This window comes from Amblyomma maculatum, chromosome 4 (assembly GCF_055883805.1).
Source record: "Amblyomma maculatum isolate TAMU_Amacu chromosome 4, ASM5588380v1, whole genome shotgun sequence".
NCBI lineage: Eukaryota > Metazoa > Arthropoda > Arachnida > Ixodida > Ixodidae > Amblyomma > Amblyomma maculatum.
Window position 1 is genome coordinate 99961426 of NC_139347.1, and position 23656 is coordinate 99985081.

The following is a 23656-nucleotide window of genomic DNA, read 5'->3' on the forward strand; positions in this document are numbered from 1 at the left end:
AGCACAATTGCCTATTGTAGTGCGCGTGATCCTGATTGGACCGGGGCGGCTCTGCCTTTCGCAGTGCTGCAATCATCTTGTGAGACAAAGTATATATAGTTTGGCATCGAAATGTGGATGTTGTGTTCTGTTGAGGCCGCAAAGCGCGGCAGCCGTGTCTTTCAGACGGGACTTCTCTTGCATTTTCTTATATGCCCCTCTACCGTTTTACATATAGCAGTGTAGCCAACCGGAAAGCCCTGATTGTTAACCGCCGTGCTATGGTGGCTAGAAGGGGGAGGTGACGCCAACGGCGGAAGGAAGCCGCTCCTCCATTTCAAGCCGAGTGTAGGTGGCGCTGTTGGCCGTAGTGCGATGCATGGTACGCGCCGCTCGCCTTACGCCACGGTACTTGAACATACGTATGCCCGCCGTGCGTGCAACGCGTCGGCCTTTCAGTGATGTTGCAGGTAATGGTTTAGCTCATTAAACTCTAGTCGAACCTGATTACGGCTGACAGAATTCAATTTTAAGCCATGGTGGTGCAGTGGTTAGGGTGTTCGACTGTTGTGCCCAAGGATGAGGGATCGCATCCCGGCCGCGGCGACCGCTTTTCACTGGAGGCGAAAAGCAAGGCGCTCGTGTGCTGTACGAGTACACGTTAAAGAACTCCAGGTGGTCGAAATTCCGGAGTCCTCCACTACGGTGTCTCTCATAGCCCGAGTAATTTTGGCACATGAAACCCAACAAAGAAAAACAATTAAAATCGATCGGATGGTACTCCAATACTTCTGGTGCGTAGAATACAGGCGTATCTATCCTTTCAGTTCCAGGAATTGGAGGGTCTTGAATGAGTCCCGTCGGATCGAGATAGTGCATGTCGAAAGTAGAAGACAGACCAAGATAATGAGTATTCAAGGTATACTGCGCACACACAAAACAAGGACGAGAAAGGTACACAACAAGCGCAGGTGTTGCGCTTGTTGTGTACCTTTCTCCTCCTTGTTTTGTGTGCGCGCAGTATACCTTGAAGATATGTCTGACCGACTCGCCCAACAACGCACTCTTTCAAGAGAATGAGGATGGAAGGATGTTTCGGCTCCGTGTGGTCGCATTTTTTTCCCACAACGTTGTTTGCCCCAGGGCATAAAATAATATGTAAGAAAATTAAAAAGGGGTAATAAATGAAAGAAAAAGGGTTGGCTGTTCTTTGGTCGATGTTTTCCACCTCCTTCAGTTTCAAGGATATGAAGCATCAGCATTACTCCTAAAAAATGTGATTGGGGATCCAAACAAGCAAAACAAAGCATAGCAAAAATTTATTGCATATCGTAGTAATAGCAATATACTGCACATAATAACATTCAGGGTAATTCAAAATAACAGATACATTTACACATGCTTCTGTGTAATTAGAAAAAAAAAAACATTAAACATTGATTACCAACACTGCATGCATCGCTTGGCATCAAGAAATGGGGAGGCAAGGATATCCCTTCCCGCTAAATAAAAAAAAAATTACATTCGACCTTGAATAAATATGCAACTTAGAGCACCCTCTTAAGTTTCAGCACTTTCATTCTTCCCTGCTTAGCGTTGCACTTACAGTTCTGGGCCTTAACATAGAAGTGCTGCCTGGTAAGAACATAAAATTTGATAATTTTGCTTGGGAGGGACATACTGTGATTTTTTTTTTTTTTTTTTTTTTGCGCTGAAGTTCATCTGTTCGGCGAAGTTAGGCCCTCACATTAACATGCCAGCAGCGCAACACATCTGTCCATAAACGAGAGGTCACGCTGGCAGCCGCGAACAAGCAGGAACACTGCCGCACCGTCCATACACCGCGCGCGTACCTGCACACGCGCGCGATCGCGTGACTGCATCGCCAAGCTGACCGCAGCGCCACCGCGGCCTTCGCGGCAGCGCATGAACCAGAGGATCGCGCTTTCTCGGCGGATACGCCGGCGCTGGCGCCACCTCCCCCTTCTAGCCACCATAGCCGTGCCTCAACCTGCCGTGCCTTGCCGTTTTTCACTTAGGGTGTTACCTCGGGAACACTCGAGCGCCCTTTTTGCACCCAAAAAGGTGTGAACATTTTTGCACCTTTTTGCACCCAGAAAGGTGCAAATATTATTAGAGCTTCGAGTTTTAGCCAGAAAACCTTTTTACTTACACCTAAAAAGGTGTTAAAAGTTTGTGAAACAAGCATTGCTGCGCCACTCCGTGTGCGACGCAGGTGATGCACGACCACATCGCTTACCGGTACGAAATCTTGGAGGTGATCGGGAAGGGCTCCTTCGGCCAGGTCATCAGGGCCTACGACCACAAGACCAAAGAGCATGTCGCGCTCAAGATCATCCGCAACAAGAAGAGGTGAGTACAGGCCCCTACGCTTGTAGCCATCGTCGCAGGAAACAGAGCAATGTGCTTAATAAATGTGCAGTCTTTTGTAGCTTCGGATATGAAATCTTCCTATTGCATCGGATAATAGCAAACTCCAAGCAGCCAGTTTGGCTCAACTTTACAGTGTTCGTGCATGCACGCTTCTGCGACCGCATGGAAGCCTAGATTTCTTCATATATATTGTTTGACGAGGATCACCATCTCTCCGTCGCGAAATCGTCCGCACAGGCATTTTATCTAAGCAGTACCTCGATTTCACGGACCACTAGAAATGAAAAATAATAATAATAATAAATAAATATCGGGAAGCAATTGGAAACAGATCGGAATTTTTTAATATACGATAAAAAGGACGTGTCGTGCCTGCATGAACAAACTCCGCGACGGTTGCCTCGAGTAAATTTCCGTGATTGATGTTTAACGTGATAGTCCTGTTTTCGCTATTCGTTAAAGGGACATTGAACAGAAAAGTAAAGTTGGCTTGCATAGATAGAATACCAGTTCCTGACCACAAAGACACCACTCTTACTGAAAACGAAGTTCTATAGGTAGAAAACAGCAAGAATAGAGACACAGGTATCGCCGCCATAATTGAAACGGCTGAAGCTCGCAACAGCGAGTCACGTGACGCGCCACGGATCTCGAAGGCTGACAAATTTTAATTACGCTGCATGTTTGAACCGAGTAGTAGGTTTTGTCTCCAACATAATAACAGTGTCGGTGATGTTTCGGCGCAGGCGTGCTCGCATAGTTTCGTTTTCGACGTACAACTGAAACGGCGAATGCTCTTCGGAAGATCATGTTTCGCCACGCACGTGCAACGCATTTTCGTTGACTTTACCGCAGTCTACCTTACGCTAGACCACTGCGCGCTGCGTTGAGCCTCCATGCGCGCCGCTCACAAAGTTGACGACGGCACGACGCAAAGGCCGGCGGTAGCTTTCATGCTTGCATTTCGACTGCTGCTAGGCCACACCGCTCGCCGCGGGACAGCGATCAAGGAGTCTGTATTACGTCATGGACGGCGTCATTTTATCCAACTACGTAGTTGGGTTGAACTGTTTGAATTCAGCAGGCGGAAAAAAGCAAAACTGCTCAACTTCTTATCGCAGTATATCATCAATAAATGCATCTTTTGCTGCCGGACAAGTGATAGCAATGTCACGAAATATCGTACTATCGGGTTTCGCTAACATAAAAATTGTCGTCAGTGTCCCTTTAAGGTTCACTGCGCATCGCTCGGTCGAGGCATCTGTACACAGCCGACCCATTGCCTACATATAGTTGTGTATAGATGCAGCAGTATGCTGCGCTCTTAGACGTACACGTTGCGTTGCGCGAGCCAGACGGAGCCAGACTCACTTTCGGTAGCACCGTGGGTGGGAGAACACGAGCAAATCGTGCTTGCCGGCTTCTCTTGTGGATACTTTTTCGCTTCCACTCATTTTGTTACTCGCTTTGCCTCTATTATCCCACGCACACGCGTTAGAATAGTCATGAGATATCACACTGTGCGAATGCGCGGTCGACTGCTTGGACAAGGGACAACATATATCTGACTCGGAATCCAAGGATTCTGAAAGAGCTGGATTCCGAATGCGCCCCCCCCCCCCCCCCCCACCCCGCCTATCTGAGAGGTAAAACTAACCCGTGTTGGCAGCTCCTGCCAACCCGGTCATGTCACGTGGTATCGTGATGTCACAAACGCGTCGACCAATTAGTGCACGGGCATTTCCCCTGCTAGCCATGCATATGGCGTTTCGCTCAAAACACCGACTACCGGCCTGAATGCTGCCAAAGAAAGGGAAGAAACTGCCTGACTGCTTCACAGGTCGTACGTTCCATTATGGTAGGGGCGCACCATCTGTCCACGAAAGCCCGTTGTTACACGCCATCCGCGTTTCTCTCTTGGTCCAGGCAGGATATCATCGTCAAAGTGCTGTAGGAGGGCTTCCCTTGCTTGAGCGGCGCCGTTAAGCCAATAATGACATCGGTATATGCGTCGTTTGTGTGTGTGTGTACGCCTGCACTGGCTGACAGGGAACACCGTGAAAAGTCCGCGAATTTACGGATATACGGCGGCCCCAAGCCAACGTAATTAAAAACCTAACGAGGCTGTAAATGAGGCGCGGCCTTACAGCTGCGGAATTCTGCCGCTCCTTGTCAAACATATTTAGAGCCCATTGTAGTTGGTGCCTAAACCGCGTAGTCAGACCCTTGCAGCTTTAGTAGATGTTCTAACAATTAGAGAGGGCGGGTTCAAAAATCTTGCCTTCGAGAGATTCGGAACGCTGGAGATGTGCAATACGCGCCACACACGTAAGGCTGAGAAGTAAGCACCATTGGGCTCCAAAGCTCGAAATCTTTGACGAAGGCTTTACAGCGAGAGCACTTTTAGTGCAGCTAAATGTGCTCCTGTTCGCCCAATGGAAACCGGTATAAGACACCTTTGAGCTGGTAGGCCTCCGCTATATTGAATGTTTCATTTTTAGTAGAATTTGGTATAGCTTTCACAGTGTTGCGGCTTACCGCAACCACATGAATATTCCACAAGGCCACATATTCTAACAGTTGTCATGTTATAGTTGCCATAGCAACTGTAATGCCAGCCGTTTTCCACCCACCGAGGCCGCGAGCGGGACAACGGCATGTAAGACAGATCATCATCAGGCCCAATGGAACATGTGACCCTCTAGAATATTCTTGTGGCCGGTCAGAGCAATATTACGCTACACGACATTCCAACATATGCACAAGTTGCATTCTTGTGCCCCTGTGAAATATTGTGTCTCTTTCGAACATGTAGCCCCGTGGAATATCTAATGTGGCCCTGCCACAGGTATGTTCCGCATGGTCACATGTTCCAAAGGGTCACAATATTCCACAGGGGCACAAGAATACCTGTTGTGCATGCCGTTGTACCGCTCGGCACCTCGGTGGCTTGAAAACGAGAGGCATATTACGGTGCTATGCCAGCTGTTACGCGAGCGAGCCCAGACGAATGTGGAGCGAGGCCCAGCGGGATATCCAGTCTTTATTAATTCTCATTACGACATACTACACCCCGATTTATACCTGATTACCATGATTAATTTTTGACTTCTTACGTCAGGTCCCGTCCTAGGAAGTCCTGTCACGTGACTTTCGGTATCACTGCTTCCGGCAACATGCTTAGCTTGGCATGAGACATATAAGAATTTTCCCTTAATAATTTAATATTAGTTATTTCACTAAAAGAACGGGATTGGTCGTGTGGGGTAGCTTCATAGCAGCAGCGCGACGCTACGAAACAATACGAGAAACTGGAACGACCAGTACAAATGTCGCGAGTGCATAAGCGGGGGAAACTAACGTACACCTAAGTAATTATGTAAAAAAATTAAAAAAAGTGTGTCAGAAGTGGGATTCGAACCCACGCCCACATTCGTGGACCAGAAATCCCGAGCCCTTCACAAGGGCAAGGCAGAACCTTGAGTCTGGCGCCTTAGACCACTCGGCCATCCTGACAGCTGTTCCCAGGCGTTGTAACAAGCGGCCAATAGAATGCGTCATTTATATGTTTTTATTTACCTATAGAAGCATTTTGTGAGCGGTCATTTTGCTTTTTTTTTCCTCCGCGACTGCTCGCCTCATCAGCTACGGTTGTTAAATTAGGCCTACCTTTACCGCGCCGTACCAAAGCCGCATCAAAAGAGCAATCGCACCCACAGAAATGATATTTGACCATAATTCTAATTTTATTGACCATAAAAGCAAAAACAAAAAACGACTGAAGCTCTGCGCTCACCGTCGCTCACGATTTGCCTCTATTACTATCAGAGTCCCTGCAAGTATGAGTAGTGTGGCGCCATCTGTCGGTATCTTTTAGCAACAGCTACCGCGGGCGATCTGAATTGCAGTTCAGTGCTAGTCACAAATCTTATTCTTCAATTTCATTATGTTCATTATGCACATTATGAACGAGCAATATGTGTCAATATATAAAGTATCTGATATGTGTGTTAGACAAGGGGTAACAGTAAAGTCAAGACGTTATTATTTTCAGCTTGGGTGACGTATATTTGCGGGAAACGTTTGTAACGCGTACCATACTTGGCTCATGCGTACATGGTACGGAATGTGTCTGCAGAATGTGTGTACTGAATGTGTCCGCAGTGGCTGTGCAGCTTATGTCGAGTATAATAGTCACAGGTCATTTCTAGGAAATTATCCTAATTGTAGGTATCAATTAATTGCGGTTTAGTTAATTGTGTCTCAAATGAACTTTACGCTACATCGTTAAGCCATATATCGTTGTCTATCTTGTGTGGGGTATAAGTGTACTTCACTAATTATAGTTATTAATAGATAATATTTATTTAGTTGTGCTCAAAAATTGAACTTTACACTACAGCATCAAGCCATATGTTGTCGCATAGGTTATATCAAGTAAAGCCTAATTGTACTGAACAAACGTACTGCATACCTTAATTGCATTTAATTAACTCAGATTCAATATTGAACTTTAAGCATCGTCACATATCGCTGATAGCTTATGTCGAGCATAATTGCACTGAACTGCAGGTCTAGATAATTGTTGTTAATTAGTTTATTGTGATTAACAATGGAACTTTAGGTTACGACGTCATTATATATTGCAAAAACGTTTTCGACGATTAAATTCCAAAATCAAACGCTGAACTACGCGAAAACCATGTAAAACCGGACTTTAACCGAACTACTGCTCGCCTTAGTCTAACTCGGTTAAAACGCTCTACAGAATCGAAACAGTACATGTAAGGAGATTTAGGTCCCCTTCGTAGTTTTTAACACGTAAGGGTAAGTCGCTGCTTTTTTTTTTTTTTTTTTTTTCCGAATGGAGTTACACTCCCTAGACAGTGACTGCTGCAGGGAATTCCTGACACGCTACGATAATCATTGGACATTATTCCCTGGAAAATGGCAGCCATTCACGTAAAATCGAATGGACACATTAGCGGAAATAACACCAATCAAGTCTTAACATAAAAATAGTAATCGATGTAACGCACTACCTTGAGGAACCCTTAATGTGACCTTATAGGCGCTAGAGCTACAATTTATAACTGCAAAATATTGTTCTCTATTTTAAGATGAGCGCAAATCCGTTATATGATCCAAAAAAGAAGTCGAATTCTTTCTCATTTATATAATACATTTACACGCAGTTTAAGAAAGTTTTAATGTTGCTTTTAAACTTCTTTTTGAAATCCAGAAAGCAGAATCGAGCATTCTCTTTTTCTGAAACCATACCGAAATCACGCGATAGTACTCCAATCTTCGAAGAACCCCTTTTAAGAAATAGGCAACTGTATGTTCTAGATGCACGGCGAGATTTCATCGATTTTGAGAATAGCTTAAAAATTAGTAACAAATTTAATTGTTTGGCACATCGCCTGAAAAAAGCATTGACAATATGGTCGGGCCCAAATTTTGTTACATTCATATTTGAGGCATCGCAATGAAATCGTCGCGCGTTAATTAAACAGCATCATACCGACGAGTCATTTGTAGTGGGAAGTTCAGTGCGTGCATGTTATCGCGTCATGATCGGCTTTATTATACGGCCTTGTATCGCGCTCAGCAAATACACTTTAAATAGCATGGTCTTTAGTGCTGTACTAATCCTCTCCAAAACGCAGTTAATGCCAATGTTACCTGTCTGAACTAGAATATATTCTAATTCACTATAACCACCATCCGAAGCTTCAGCGCGAGAGACAAGGGCGCCGGAGACCAGCGATGGCGATCGATATGCCACGGCGCTCAGTGGTCTTCGTGTTCCCTACACGTGTGACAGTAAACGCGAGTCGCCACGTGGAACTTGGAGCGCTGAATAATTTGTAATTGAATTTTTTTTAAATCTTTTCTTTCAGTGCCATTTTAAAGAAATACGATTGCAATGTCACAGTAATTACGAGATCATCTACGACATACAAGAGCCGGAATATAATCACTGCTTTGTCGCTTTTTAACTTACAATAACTCGTGGCAGATCAAAGCGTGTCTCACGTGATCCCATACTCACTTGTGACGCCACAACCGTCGTTCGGCTGCCGGCAGTGAAACTGTGCTGGAAACAAATTTTATTATAAAGTATTGACTGAGTGCAGGCAAATTTCACACAGTGATCTATGTTTACCAATGCCTCGCGCATCATTTCACAGTTGAGAAACGCACGACCACAGTGCTTCACAGTACTCTAAAATAGTTGTTTTATGAAAGCTCGAAAATATTTTGAATTATTTAACGATGTATATTTAGATATTCCGTGACAGTAACGTAATATGTCGTTATTATGAGGTTGTCGCCGCGTAATGTATAGGCGTTCGGGTTTCTTATGTTTGTGTAGTGAGCCCTCTCGCAACCCTGAGCCCCCTCTTCAATCGCTTATCTTCCGTAACTTTCGGCATGGCCACCCGATCAGATGCAAAGAGCAGCAGTGCTAGTGATTATATGGCAAAGCCTCTTGCGTCACTTTTGAATTACACACCCACAACTTTGTGAATGCATCTGATTGTGCGGCACCAGGCGATTACGAGCATGTTATTGTCGAACCATTTCCTAGCCGATAGTGTTCCAATATTCTCTGCTAAAAACATTTAGCACGGTCGTCTATATGCATAGACAAGTTCCAAAATTTAACCGGTCGATGTATGGGCGGAGACTGTTATTATGTATGCAATAAAAATTATCGGTACCAATATTTGAATTTGGAGCTCACTGACGTGGCAGTCGGGACACGTTGCTGTATGCTGGTCATTCCTGTCTTGATTTTAAACCGTGGACCACCTGACCTCTTTTATTGCATTTACCGAAGGTGTCAAAGGTCACTTAAACTTGGTTTCAGGTTCCACCAGCAGGCCCTCATTGAGGTGAAGATACTGGACCACTTGAAAAAGAAAGACAAGGACGGGTACCACAACGTCATTCACATGTACGACTATTTCTACTTTAGGAATCACCTGTGCATCACGTTCGAGCTGATGGGGTGAGTGGCTCTCCTTGGTGGAACAATAAGACTTTCGGTTTCCTTTGAGCAATACCGAGCAGTTCCAAATGTTTATTCATTTGTTAATTATTAGTCGTTGGTATCTATCAGCCAGTAATAACTGCTGCGAACGCTTAATGTTTGCGCGTTCGAAAAAAAAGAAAGAAGACGAAGATGCGACGAGAGCAGTGGCACCAACAATGACAGCTGATGCAGTTCCCGAATCGGTGGATCGCGCTGTCTTCTTCAAAAACAGTAATCTAGACTGGACTGCAAAAATAACGCTTGATTTTTTTTTTTTTTTTTTTTTTTCAGAACAGCTGTAACAACGATAACGTTTGAAATATAGTGCACCACAAGATGAGCTCTTCCGCCTATCCCTTAAATGTGGAGGACTTTTTCCCTTTCCACTTTACCACCTGCCATCTTAGGCAGATCCGCTGTAGATGCCATCGGCGTCGCGAAATGGTGGAAGCAGATAATAACAGCTGGCGCAGTAATATGTCGCAGCTTTCTACTGAGCTGACCAGTTAATCCCCAGAATTCAGCGGGTGAAGTCCATCAGCTCTCGCAGAATAATGCCCCTGTTTCTTTCACGTATAATCTCACCCGACTCGTCCCGTACGGTATATTCAAAACGTGTGTGATCGCTTCTTTGTCGAGCACTTCGACGCACGTGGCAAACCGTTCCTGCTCGCACACTGTGGACTTCGTACCGACGCGGACTTCCGATCACTGCATATAATTGGTGCTTATAGTGGTAATGGGTGCAAATCTCTATTGTCATGATAAAGTTTTGTAAGTGTTTTTTTTTTTTTTTTCGGCTCGAGGGCACCGTTGTTTAATCTAGTTTTCTAATGACGGCTTTTGCTACAAGCATCGCTTTGTTTGTAGAGGCGCGTCTGCTCGCCGCGAGCAGACAATGCAACGAAACCGTTTTAAGATTTAAGCGTCCATTTTTTTTTTCTTTCTGTGCGAACGAAAGCTTGCTGTTTAAACTTCTCGATTTAAACTAAAAACACAAGAGGAGACACACAAGAGGAGCGCACGGCGCAGCTGATGCCATCGCGTGATTGCGAGGCTCATATCAGCAGCAGGCCGTCCGCCTGGCGGCTAAGGCCGTGAATAATTCCTGTACCTTCACTAGTCCTTAGTCTGCGGATCTCCTCCCGACCTCCCCCCCCCCCCCCCCCCCCCTCGCTTTCTTGCCGGGGGCGGGAAACGGAGGACCCCTTTTCGGTGGAAAATAAAAGTTTGCATTCATTCATTCATTCATTCATTCATTCATTCATTCATTCATTCATTCATTCATTCATTCATATACGGCGCAGCTGTGCACTGTAGCTGTGGCGAGGCGCAGATGGAACATGGCGCATGCGCAGTACCATCAAGCTTGCGCAGATGAATGACCTTGGAGAATGGTAGCAGACACCATAAAAGCATATGAGGCAATGGAAAAGAAGCATTTTTTTTTTTATCAAGGGCGCATTTAAGAGAGCGTAAAACTCACCTTGATGAGTGCTCCTGAGAGGATCTTTATAAGAACATTGTGTACTTGAAAAAGTTAATAAAATTTTACACAGATATATTCAAGTGGTGGGCTGCACTGATAATGGGAGCATTCACTTTGTTTCATAATTTTTAATGTCAAATTTAAATGCTAAATCCCCATTTCTTGAATGTTGGTGTGCTCGATCCAGACAGTATGAGGCAAGAGCTTTTCATTTACGTCATGACACCATCACACGTTTAGGCAGTGTCCAAGTCCCTTGAAGGGTATGACGACGCGTTAGCGTCATTGAGTCCCCTCGGTCTCTTGGGTCTTCTTTGCTCGTCACCACGCAGTTACGGATGCTGTTTCTGTCTACTTTAGTTTTATTTTTACCTACAAGGCCTCCCTTTAACCAAGTAGAAATGATGTGCCTCAGTGGCATCATCAAGGATCACAGGTTTGATCCCATCTATATAATTGCCCCAATCTTCTTTTCAGCACAGTCCATGTCGTAACTAGTGCTGTTGGAATCTCATAATAGCGGTTTAGCTGATTTTTAATCAATTTCCGTTCCGTGTGACGTCAGGAACCACCTAAGACGGTTCGGATTTTCTCGAAACAGCGAGGCAACTATACAACACTGCTTTTCCAGCTGAGCGGGCTCTTAACGGTATCGCGCTAAAACGTGACGTCATAAAAGCGTGACGCCTGGTGGGCTCACTCATCCAAAGAGTTGCACTGTAAATGATCATAAGAAGATGCTTCCTTTCGGCGGTGATTTTACGCGGTGGCGTACACAGCTCGCTCGATCGAAAAGCCGTCGCCGTATACCGTTTCGGCTTGGAACCCTCCCACTATCCCTTTCTCTCTTACCGCTTTCACTCCCACCTTCCTCCCTTTCCTTATGGCGCGGTTCAGGTGTCCACAAAACAAGTGTGGCAGATACTGCGCCTTTCCTTTCCTGTGAACCAGTTTTCCCCTTCAGCGATAAATTAGGTGTATACTAGCACCGCGCTACTAATAACCATAATTATAAAGAATGTATATGGTAAAGCCCCGTCGTGTGCAGGGTAATGCGCGAGGCGGTAATCGTGCAGTGTATATGCTTGCTTTGTCCACAGGATGAACCTGTACGAACTCATCAAGAACAACAACTACCAAGGCTTCAGCTTGAATCTCATCAGGAGGTTCGCCTACTCCCTTGTTCAATGCCTGCGGCTCCTCCACCGGGAGAAGATTATCCACTGTGATCTCAAGCCTGTAAGTTAATTGACAGCACGACACGGCGCCACCATGTCATGTTCTCTGCAAAGCCGAGATGGGAGACAATCGCATGGGGATTTCTATTTTGTTTACATTTATGGGGGTTTCAAGAAACTTCGGAAGGCTAAAATCAGTAGCTGATAAAAGACGTCTGAACAGTTCGAAAAGCGAAAGCGCGGCGCGAATCAAACAGCAAATTACATTCGAAGTTTCAAATATTCATAGATCCCTACTTTTAATGTTATTGGCGCATCATAGCCGCAGTTGCTTTTGCGCCAATAAACCTCATATAACGAACTTTTAATATTACCCTTTATTTTTCTGGCAGAGTTCACGAACACCCCCCCTCCCCCCCCCCCCCCCTTCCTCCCCACACACACAGTAGCAGCTTTCATATAAGCACATATGACATTTGGTGTGCTAACTATATACTCTCCGTTTCTGCCGATCTTTCTTCTTTGCAGGAAAATATTCTCCTGAAACAGAGGGGCAGCAGCGCCATCAAGGTGATAGATTTTGGCAGCTCCTGCTTCGTGCACCAGAGGGTGTACACGTACATCCAGTCCCGGTTCTACCGCTCGCCGGAAGTGATCCTGGGCCTCCCGTACGGCACAGCTATCGATATCTGGAGCCTGGGTTGCATACTCGCTGAGCTCTACACGGGTTTTCCTCTCTTCCCGGGCGAGCATGAGGCCGATCAGCTGGCCTGCATCATGGAGGTGCTCGGGGTACCGCCCGTCCCCGTCCTGGAGCTGGCAACGCGCAGGAGGCTGTTCTTCGGTACTGCATGCGCTTCTTTTCCCGATTGAAGCTCACAGCGAAACGCGTTAAAACCTGAGCGAATGCTGAAAGATGAAGGGGATCGAATTCTGATTAGATCTGCACTCGAAACAGGGCAAAAAAGAAAACTAAGAATCGCAATCTGATGCCTCTCTAACTTCAGCCCCAGCAGAGCAGAATGGTTTAAGTGTGCAGCACTTTTCAACACATGTTCTCAGAATCATTAAGAGGTACAAGAATGGGCACTAAGACAAGGCCAAGCCGCTTTGCTTTATAAAAGCCACTTGCGAGTCCTACGTTTTCACGACGGGGAGGGCGAGGACTCATGTGTGCTCATCTTCTCCTTACGCCTTCTTATTGTCTGTACGATGCAAAAGTAATGATAGCATTTGGTCCTAATGAAAATATTTAATTGGCACTAAGTAGTGCTTAGTAGTAACAGTAGCACTTGGTAATGGTTTTATGAGAGAACTGAATAAGGATTGAGCAAAAGCCTCAGTTTGCAAGTCAAACAAACATATTTCTAAACCCTTGTTGTAACTTTGGCTCGCCTTGCGCACTGATGGTTCCCTTCAACCCTTGTTCAGTTCTCTTTCACACTGTGTAGCCCTCATCTTCCTCTCTTTACCCTGATAATGGTCGTAGCCGCGTTTTATACTTTACACTGCCTGACAGAAACTCAAAAGCTTACGTAGGAACTTTCGAACCTGTTTCGAATGGACGAAGGGCACGGCCCTTTCTCTATCATTGACTGTGAACCACATCGTCCACAGTTGCGTGAAACACGGAAACTTCTAGCGGCAACCATGCAGAAGCTCACTCTGAACTTGTGCCGATCACACGGCGCTACTGCGCGTGTTGATTATCGCCCCTTTCTCTGTGGTGCAGATTCGAAGAACGTTCCTCGTCTAACTCAGAACAGCAAAGGAAAGAAGCGAAAACCGAACTCGAAAACGCTGGCTGCTGTTTTAGGCTGCAACGACGAGGAGTTTGTCGACTTTCTTTCCCTCTGCCTCGTGTGAGTATCATATATGCACTCGCAGCTGATGTTGGAGTTTTTAACGCGATAACGTTAAAGGCCCCGTTCACCGAAAAACCGGCGTCGGCAGCGAATTCCGTCGGTGCTGGCGTTGCTTTAAAAAGCGGTCATGTGCTGAAGATCTCCCGCAATGCTTTGTGCATTATTCACGCCTGAAAAACCCAGTTTTTCACCATGCATAGGCCCAGCGCACTAAATAAGTGCGATGATACAACCGTCAGTCAGTAGAAGACTTCTGAAGGGAAGTTGGTAGGCGGTCGCATTTTAATCATGTACGATTTCTTAGATTTTTTTTCATCGAAACAAAATGCCAACTTTCTGTGCGTGTAATTTTTTTATGCAATTTTTTTTTTCGTTTCGGGGATAAAGGATGGGTAAGCTTCGCAGTCGTATGAAATAACGGTGTTGCCTACGGTGCTCGCAAGTGTTTGGTGCTGTGTATCGAATCGAATTCAGCTGTCACATGATTGGCAAGCCCCAATATATATGACCCCTGCTTTTCGCCACGTGAAAAAGCGGATACCTGGACGGATGATTGGCATTTGCGATAGATCTATGTACTGCAAGCGCCTTGGAGGAACTTCCTGTCTCTTTTCGCTTCGACGCCTGCTTAACCTTTGTCGTTCTCGACACAAATCACAGCTATTAACTACAATTTTGGTAAACCACTCAAAAATGAACTAGCTCTGGTTTCATACGGATCACGACGAAGCGTGCGTAATTGTCGCTGTGCATGGAACATCACGTTCTCGTCAGACCGCTCATCAGAAATCACATGGCGAAAATGTAGTTCGCAAATTTACGCTATAGTTGTAGGGTCTGAGCAGAGTGTGGAGGAGTATTAAAATAATTCGAAGCAGAATTCGGTCACAAAACTATGTGTCGTGCAAGAAGCATCGGTGCAAATAGCAGCAAAGATGAACTACATTTATTTTTTTCCGTATCGAGGTGGAACCCCGAAACCCGAGTGACTCCTGACGAGGCACTGAGGCACTCCTGGCTTGCCATGCCGAAGGACTCGAGACAAATATACAAGACGGTGCAGGCCATCACTGTCAAGGAGACGGAGACAGGCAAGTTTCGGGATTTTCATTGCCCCCCCCCCCCCCCCCCTTACGTTCTTCTCCGTCTGTCAGCACCTCTCGGCCTCACCCACGGCCCGTGTGGTTGTTTTCCCCGACTTTAGAAAAAATTGCCGCCTTCAGCGAGCCACATCGCGGGTTTGGACGAGCCTCATGTGAATTCACTGAATTGCTCATAAACTGAAGTCGGGAACAGCTGACGTTGACTCCGTCGAGTTTTCGGTTAATGAGGAATATTGTAAACAAGGCATATACCAAGTGAAAATAGAGGAAACTTGCCCGTTGTATAATGGTCGAGTTCTCGCGAAGCGTCAGAAGTAGTGGTTGCTCCTTAAGCCTCTAAGAGAAGGGTATCCGGTTACGGCCAATGAAAAGCATCGGTATCGTAGATTGATTTCAGATGCTCTGATTGCGGTGAACGACCTTTCTTTTCATAAGAAACCGGCCGGACATACCTAAAGAACCGCGCTAAAGCTGAGACTTTGTTCCCCCACTACTGACCAGTACAGCGGTGGCTGATAGACCGTATTGTGAGACCTAAGATTTCGGACTATATTTCCTACAGGGAGCTACGGCTGCTTGTTAAGTGTAGCTCTGTTACTGTAGAAAAAAAAAAAAAAAAGCCTTTATTCTCTTGTTCTCTGTCGCCCGTTTGCATTTCAGGCAGTTTATCGAACTCCTACAAGGTGTACAAGTGCGCTAGGCCTACCGAACAGAAGATAACGGAGCAGAGGAAAGCCACCACTTCAAGCGGGGACACGAGCGCCTCGTCGGAAGAGTCCCGTAAGTATACAGTTCGCCCGCGGATGGCCTCTTGTAATAAACAGAGCTGCCGATGTTGAGCTTCAGGTCCTTAATGGTTGGAACAGTCCGGTTTCGTTTGCTTCTTCACACTCGAAGCAGTTCCGCTTTCTCGTTCGACCATGCGAGGCACTGTGGCATATTTGGTTGAACTGTTCAGCCCGCCGCCGAAAATAATTAGGAAAGGCGCCGTAGCATTCTAGAGTCACTTTGGGTGGACATCTGAATTACGGCTGTCGCGAGACTGCCGCTCGTCATTTGAAACTACCACCGTTTAAAGACCGGCGCTTCAGGAGGATAAGTTCCTGACATTATTCACGTGATATGGAATTATTGCAAGGGACAATTAGACAAATATAACACTCGAGCACTCAGCCAAACGGAGTATAGGAGGTGCAGCTGGCCCACACGGGTCGCTCTAAGTAGCGGAGCTGCTAACCAGGGCCCGGGGGCCAACCCTATAAGCCAATGGGACCCTAACCTAAGGAAAACTACCCATGCAATTCTGTGGACCAATTAAAGTTCATTATCTCTCTCTCTCTCTCTTCAGAAGGATACCACGAAATAGCTATTAGGACGCGCGTCAAGCATTAACTGAATTTTTTCATCGACGAGAACGGTATATATGCAGTTTGATGGGACATGTGCGAACAGCCGTGCGTAACATGCGCTTTTGTGAGTGAATAAATTTTGTTGAATTAAGACAAAAACAAAGATAACGTAAGTGGGCCCTTAGTCCAGAGCCACAAAAATGATAAAACAAAAGATTAAGCATCTGGGAGGACCCGGTTGATATGGCACACGAGGGCCCTCCAATATGCCACCGCGTCTGCTCCTTCAGGTGGAGCGAGCCACTATCGAAGTGAACGAGGTCGATAACTGATTGGGAGAGAGTTTATGTACTGTTGGCGGGATTGGAGGCAGTGTGGGCGGTTCCACAGCACGTGCATAGTGTCAGGGTATCCCGAGAAGTATGAGCATTTAGAGCGGGAGGGGTATCCGGCGATAAAATGGAGGATGTGAGGTGTGGGAAGACTATGTGTCTGTGGTTGTCGGACAAGGCAGGAATCTCGACGAGAAAGGAACTTGGAAAGGGATGGTAGGAGCCTTCTAAGAGCTCCTGGAGGATCATGTGGCGCCTAGCTCGTTCTTGGCGGGCTATGGTCGGGGGGTGATAATGGGTGGGCTAGGGAGTGCGCGAGTCTACCGGAAGAGCTGCTACACGGGAGGGTTGATCAGCCAACTCGTTGCCCGGCACTCCATCGTGACCTGGAACCCAATCTACTGGTAATGGGCTAAGTGAACTGAGAGTTGATGGAGGATGTGAAGGGGAAGCGCGCGTGCTCAAGAAACGCACGAAGCACGTCTTGGCTGTCAGTAAGTATATAGTGTTGGCCAGGAGTGGTGTGGCAGAGTATGGCTGAGGCTAAGGCCTGGATCTCAAGAGATAAGGAGGTAGGAACACGTGAAAAGTGGGTGACAATAGGCAATTGTATTTGGGCTATACCAGTCACTGTGCCTTGCTGAGTCTCGGAATTCAGCTGACATTTAGCGCACGTCCTGCCTTCTGCTATTTCTTGGTCCTCGTCTGAATCGCGAGTCTGTATGTTTATTCAGATGAACAATCAACTGTCCCAGCATTCCATGCTTTACTACAAAGCTGCCACATTTGTGATATGGTCTACATCTTTTCCTACCTACATCTGCTACATCTTCTAGTTTAAGATTTGTGTTTATTTTTTTACTATTTCTCTTTGTCCCTCGCGTCACAGCACACTAGGAAAAAAAAACAACTTTGGGATTGCCTAACAAAAAAATTAGAGGGTCTCTTAGATGTATCTTAAGAGGACAATGGTGAAAGCTTACCCTTTCTATTCTATAATTTGCCTCCCATCGTTAGCCTCTTGACAGCATTCGTTGCAGTGCTACATATTATTATAATTGGTGTACAGGAAAGGAAAGGCGCACTATCTATCACACAGGCTTTCTCCGGGAAGTGTGCGTTTGGACGGTATGTAGTATGTACACCATCGCTCCTGTCGCGTGGCGTTCCTTGGCGCGCATTCAAGTGTGGCATTGCAGATAGCAGGGACGCATCCAGCCTCGGCCAATCAGAAAGCCGCAAAAGCGGGACACCCTTTGTCCACAACAGCATGAGCCATTAAAGGCGTTCGCCTTAATAACTGGTAGTGTAAGGTGGTTGTATTAGTGATTCGGTTTCTACACCTTCTGGAGGATGGCTTCTCTGCGCGAGGTTACGTGACATGGCGTTAGCAAGCTTTCCGTCTCTTCTTAATTGTCGCGCACGTGCACAAGCACGTGACGTCGTCTCGCAGCTTGGGCGCAGTCAAGCGCGAGTCGCGACGCCTCGACCAGACCACGTGCTGGCATCGTGCCAGCTGCAAGGCGCGCCTTTATCGCAGCGGAACGAGAGCTCCCCGTGCAGAGATCGGCAGTTCGATTCCGCTCTGCGATGACTGAATTTCCTTGAGAGCTTATTTTCTCTCAATGTGTACTTGTCTTTACAATGTTAGATCACATACCACAATTTAGGGCAAGTTATATATCCATGTAACTCCCCCTCATCAATGTTTTACATTTATGGTGCGATGGGTCTATGTGCGACGTAGCATTTAGCCAATGGGAATTGTCATGACAGCAGCGGGACTCCGGCTATTGCTCACAACGGAACCGGTACACCGTCTTCGCATTAAAACTTTTCCATGTATATCTGTGCAGCGCTCCTGCCAAGCAACTCTGTGAGCCATTGTGGGAGCAGTATCAACGGTCACAAATTCCACGGAGACCCTCTGCAGGACTCCGGCACCTTCCTGCCGCCGATCCTGTGACGCCAGTTGGTACGAGGCACGTAGGCACACCACCATCTCCGGCTACTGCACCGAAGACTTCGCCGGTCTTCGTCCGTTTTCGCCGCTGCGAACGTCCTGCAGGTGGCGCCATAGACGCAAGGAAATAGACATCCGTTCTCGCCAAAAAAAAAGGGCACATCTCGTTTCCTGTTGGCCTATATACTGTATACGTTTGCGGCCCGCGTTTTGTTCTTGTTTATTCGTTCGTTGAAAGCGCAGAGTAAGTGAATATAGGGATAACTTGTACATACACAGATGCGGGAAAACGCGTTTTCCCAAAGCGAGTCATGGCAAGGTGCATTAAGTTACGCGCGTTTTGTATACACCGGCCGCCAAGCTCTGAGCATACGATAATACCTACGAGGCCAAGCGAGACCTATTTCTTTCTCTTTGTTTTCGCTCGTGTTCTTGGCTGCTTCAGCTTTGAAGGCACACCGACGACAGGGTGACTAGCCATCTACATATAGGGCAGTATATACAATGCCTCCAAAGGCACGGATGACACCACCTTTTGGCAGCTCAACATGCATACATAAATACGTATGTATACACGTATACATTTAAACAACCGACGGTAAGATATTTCTCTGTTCCGTACGGCCCACTGCACTTAACCCACGTGTTTGCAAAAGATATGGTGTGCATCATTCCGAGCCCCGAAACACGTGAACCCTGTCGCCTTGCTGATGTGTGACTGTCACTGCACGTCCAACGTGAGATATACCTTCTGGCGATCTTTTTGATCAAACCAAAACACCGATTGTTTGTAGGTATATTATTGATCCTATACATCTAAAGGGTGGCCTCATGACTATAGCGCTATGCGGTTGTAGCTTCAGTGTCGCAGTGAAAATGCTCTAGTGCAGAGGTGGCCAGTCAGGTGATTTCTGGAGCTTTTTTGTCTTTTCTACGATAATCCTTCACTCACCGACAATAGCCGTCAGTATGTGCACTGCATGGGATCTTGGAATGATCAAAAGAGTCGCAGCGCCAGTCAAGTTTTGTCCTCTCTCTTTCTCTTTCAGTGTGTGTGTGTTTCACGACAACTTGAGCCACCAAACATAGTTATTGATCTTGTCAGTGCATTTAGCAATGTTTAATGGCTTGAAATTTCAAGCGCCAACCCCTGTGAAGTTGACGGTTGCCAAGTGTGTATACCTTTGCATACCTCGATCAGCTACTTACTTTGGTTCTGTTGTGACAAAAGAGTCATGGTCTGCACAGCTGATTGTTTAGGACGTATTACAACACTGTGTTTTTTTTTTTCAAGAAAACACGGCAAGCGAAAAGACGCGAACCAAGATAAGTAGTTACGTTGCGTCCATTATGCTGCTGCAAATGTTTGCGAGCCAATTCAGCATATGCAGGGTGTCTCGCGTAACATGATGAAAGGTTTAAGCATGTAAAAAAAAAAATAGAGAATTGTTTTCAATTTATAGTAAGATAAGTGTGCGAAACCCTTTAATTCGGACATTATTTGGCAAAGGAAAACGAGAAATGCGATTTCCGAAAAGGCAAAACTATTCTGATAAGAATCTTTCTCCAAGTCTGTGAATTTATCCACTGTCAAGAGTCACCATATGTGAGATCTGCTAGCACAATTTTTTTTAATTTGATCTCTTCAGTAATTGTAAATGTTGCCGCCAAAACGAGTAGGAGAATAAAGGAGAAAGGGAAGGAACAGATTACTGAATCAAGATGAGATTTCACTACCTGCTCCAGGTGACTGTAGACTGTTCTTATAAAATGCGAAAAGAAAATTTAATTCAAGTAACGTGAGACACTGTGTATGCCAAGCGTCAGCATAATGGTGCATCTAAGCGTTTACAAGGAAATGTTCGCGAAGCTGGCTACGTACAAGCTGGTCGTACAATCATGAGCTCTCATCGTGTAGTGCTAATCACATTGAGTCACTTTTTTTAGTATGAAAATTGTGCGCATTGAAATATGTACCCGCGACCTGTAAATAAACACATCCTGCGCTCCAGGAAAGTTTCAACTGATAGGATGCATTGTTGTGCTGTAGACAATGTTGTCCGGCAGAAGGACACACGGTGATGCGCAAGGTGACAAGCGCTAAAGAAAGGGGATGATACAGCGACCGTATCTCTGAACCTGCGCACTTTCCGTGGTTGGTGTCTCTCGCTCAGCATGCCTGTCAGCTGGACAAGCTTGCCGACGGGACTGGTAAGGGCAGATTTATGTGGAAAAGGGGAAGGGCGAGGCCTCTTTCCCCAAGCGAGATATTTTGTACGGAAGAACTATTCCCTTCCTTCCCCGCCCATTTTTTTTTCGTAACACACATACATGGTTCTAGTGGGGATGCCCCTCCCTCTCAAACCACCCACTCGAAGGTATAAATCCGACCCTGGTGACTGCATATGCGATTTCTATTTTGACGACGCTTTATGAGCCTCCAAGATACGGTCACCAGTGGCGAACTGAATCTTATATGTGAATCCTGAGAACTAGAGCTTTGCTCTATGATGACGGTGGGCACGCCGCCTTGTGTTTCGTGATCATGTAATGGGGGAGGCATTTTTGTCTCGTCGTCGTTGTCCCGTACAGGAAGAGAGCAGGGTCGTCATATAGGCAAACCCGAAGGTAAACGCCCCTTGTATTTCCCTTGTCTCGCCGTCAAACTCTGAAAGGAAAAGTGATGACTTCAAAATGAAGAAGATTCCTGTCGTTTTGTGCAGCATAAACTATGGGCACAATGAGACTGTTAGGAAACTTTGTATCTGTATGTATTGTGGGTTCGCGTTTCTGAATGCGAGATATAATTTGAGCCTAAGTTCTGCAAAGGAACTGCGTTATAAACACCACATTTCATTAGTTATCCTGCTAGCCCTTTTTTTTTTTCTTCTGAGTTGTCTAAGTTGGGCACGTGACAGTTCTGTAACGGAGTACACGAGGGTACTTGCATCACAAACGCCGCATGCTTGCTTCTCCACGTGCAGGACTCCAATGTAAATAAATTTGAGGAAGTGTGAGGATGTTGATTAACACAATGTTGATGTACAAACTTGTATGGCGCATCGTAAAAAGAAAGCCGCTGTTTCTTATAAAACAAATGCAAGGACAACAAAAGCGATCTCTAATAATTGATTCTAAGACTTTCACACATGTCCCACTACGAAATGTGCAGTGTACGCGGTACTTAAAGGCAAAAAAAAAAATCATGACAGTTGTTGCATTATAGTATGCATTTATTGCTTGTATACTAATTTTGGTGGTAAAATAAGCTGCGTGGACCTAGCGCGTCATGCGGTGTTAAAGGCAGTGATATAGTGGAAACTTGGAGCACAGAGGGGCATTTAGCGAGATGAGTGCGTGTCACATCTAATGCTTTACCTTATGCCCTTACCAGTGCTTACAACCTGACCGACATGCTTTTTCTCGCCGGCCTGGAACTGTCACCATGGGTGCACCTTATACAAAGGATAAAGCATGCAACAGCAGTGGTAGAATATTCTGCTAAACGTTCCGCGCAGGATTTTATCTGCGACTGGCAGTTGGTCCCTGCTTTGGTTTGACCACATAGGGAGGACGTGCCAGTTCAAATATTATGCTGGGAAATTTGAAACTGCAGTCGTTTCATGCGCGCAGCCCAAAGAGAGAAGGAGGAGCGACACCCCGTAATCGTGTCACGTATCAAGATGGTACAAAAAAAAAAGAAACAGCACTAAGCGCCCACCGGAACCTAAAGAAAAAGAGTGCACGGGAATGAATCAGTTTAAAAATGCAGGAAAACGTTTCTTTTTTTTTTTTTTTCCCCCCCAGTGTGTGTGCATCTTACATTCAGGACGGTCGACTGGTGTTCATAGCTGTCGCCTCGGTTTTGCAGTCACTCATTTTTAGTGCTGCTACCACAATCAATGCTATCGTGAATAAAGTAAGTATATGTTTGTCTAAATCTTTAATAAACACTGCCGTGAGTTCGAAGACGGCCGTTAGCTTCCGTCATTTCTTTCCTGCATCTTCCACCATCTGTGAGATCAGCGGGGACCCATCTGAAGCATAGAGGGGAGACCGTGCTTGTCCCAAGCCAAATAAGCATCTACAATCAAATGCACCCGCAGATATGCAGAGTATCCAGCTTCTAAAGAAAAAAAAAGAATGAGGGTGGAGCTTCTGGAGTGATGAAAAACTCGCCGCTCTGATATTGTGTATCCTTTCGTTATATCTTGTGTCTGTTAGCGAATCTAGTCGTGGTTTGCGTCGCCCCTGAAGTTGTACTGCTGTGTTATTGTGCACCGCGCTGTTACTGTGTACACGTATATAAATATTTCCTTTTGTACAGATTTGTCAACTTGTGTAACACTGTACGTGGACATTTTTTTCATACTTTGTTCTCTGTTCTCCCACGGTTGGTAGATCCTTTTACACGCACTCTTATGTGTGCTGTCGCGGATCATGTGTGCTGCACAATTATTCGTCGTAGCCAGCCCTTCCTTTACTCGGCTCCTAATAGCGAGAACATTTCCAAGCTAAATTTAAATATCCGTAAACACCCGTAACAATGGCGACCAGTGGTACTCTAGGTTAGTGACAACATCTAGATGGCAAAAAAAACAAGACACTGGCGCACATAAGCGCAATGAGACCATTAACAATCGCGAGTAGCGGTGGCCAGAAGTAGGCAGAAATTCCACCTGTACCAAGCAACCTCTTATGTAGAATTTAATTAAGCTATTGGCGGCTCGTCTACGCTAATTACGGGACCATCCTGCGTCTATTTTGACATCCTAACTTTACTCGCAAACAAACCATGCGTGTGAACTCGAAATGCACAGCGTTACAAAAAGATTTCTCAAACTTCGGCGCCTCTGTTCGATGAAAGTGTCGTTATTCTTACAACTCCTTTCGGGAGAGCTGCTGGTGCAACGGTGTGCACGTGCGGTAAAACACGCAACGAGGCTAAATTTTAATTACTCT

The 23656-nt window shown here is 45.9% G+C and overlaps 1 protein-coding gene and 1 non-coding gene across 2 annotated transcripts in view; one reads left to right on the plus strand and one right to left on the minus strand.

The window, feature by feature from the left end:
• Positions 1 to 22398, plus strand: part of LOC146191791 (dual specificity tyrosine-phosphorylation-regulated kinase 4-like) — a 177919-nt gene extending 155521 nt beyond the window's left edge. The window contains exons 5-12 of the mRNA XM_084602292.1: positions 2216 to 2352; positions 9251 to 9391; positions 12005 to 12143; positions 12611 to 12926; positions 13815 to 13944; positions 14914 to 15042; positions 15715 to 15830; positions 18588 to 22398. Coding sequence (XP_084458418.1) covers positions 2216 to 2352; positions 9251 to 9391; positions 12005 to 12143; positions 12611 to 12926; positions 13815 to 13944; positions 14914 to 15042; positions 15715 to 15830; positions 18588 to 18697 — 1218 coding nt within the window. The 3' untranslated portion in view covers positions 18698 to 22398. The remainder of the gene's footprint in view (positions 1 to 2215; positions 2353 to 9250; positions 9392 to 12004; positions 12144 to 12610; positions 12927 to 13814; positions 13945 to 14913; positions 15043 to 15714; positions 15831 to 18587) is intronic.
• TRNAL-CAA (transfer RNA leucine (anticodon CAA)) lies at positions 5774 to 5889 on the minus strand. Its single transcript has 2 exons — positions 5852 to 5889; positions 5774 to 5819 (listed from the first exon to the last, which is right to left on the minus strand). It is a non-coding gene; the product is annotated as a tRNA-Leu (tRNA).
• Positions 22399 to 23656: the final 1258 nt, after the last annotated feature.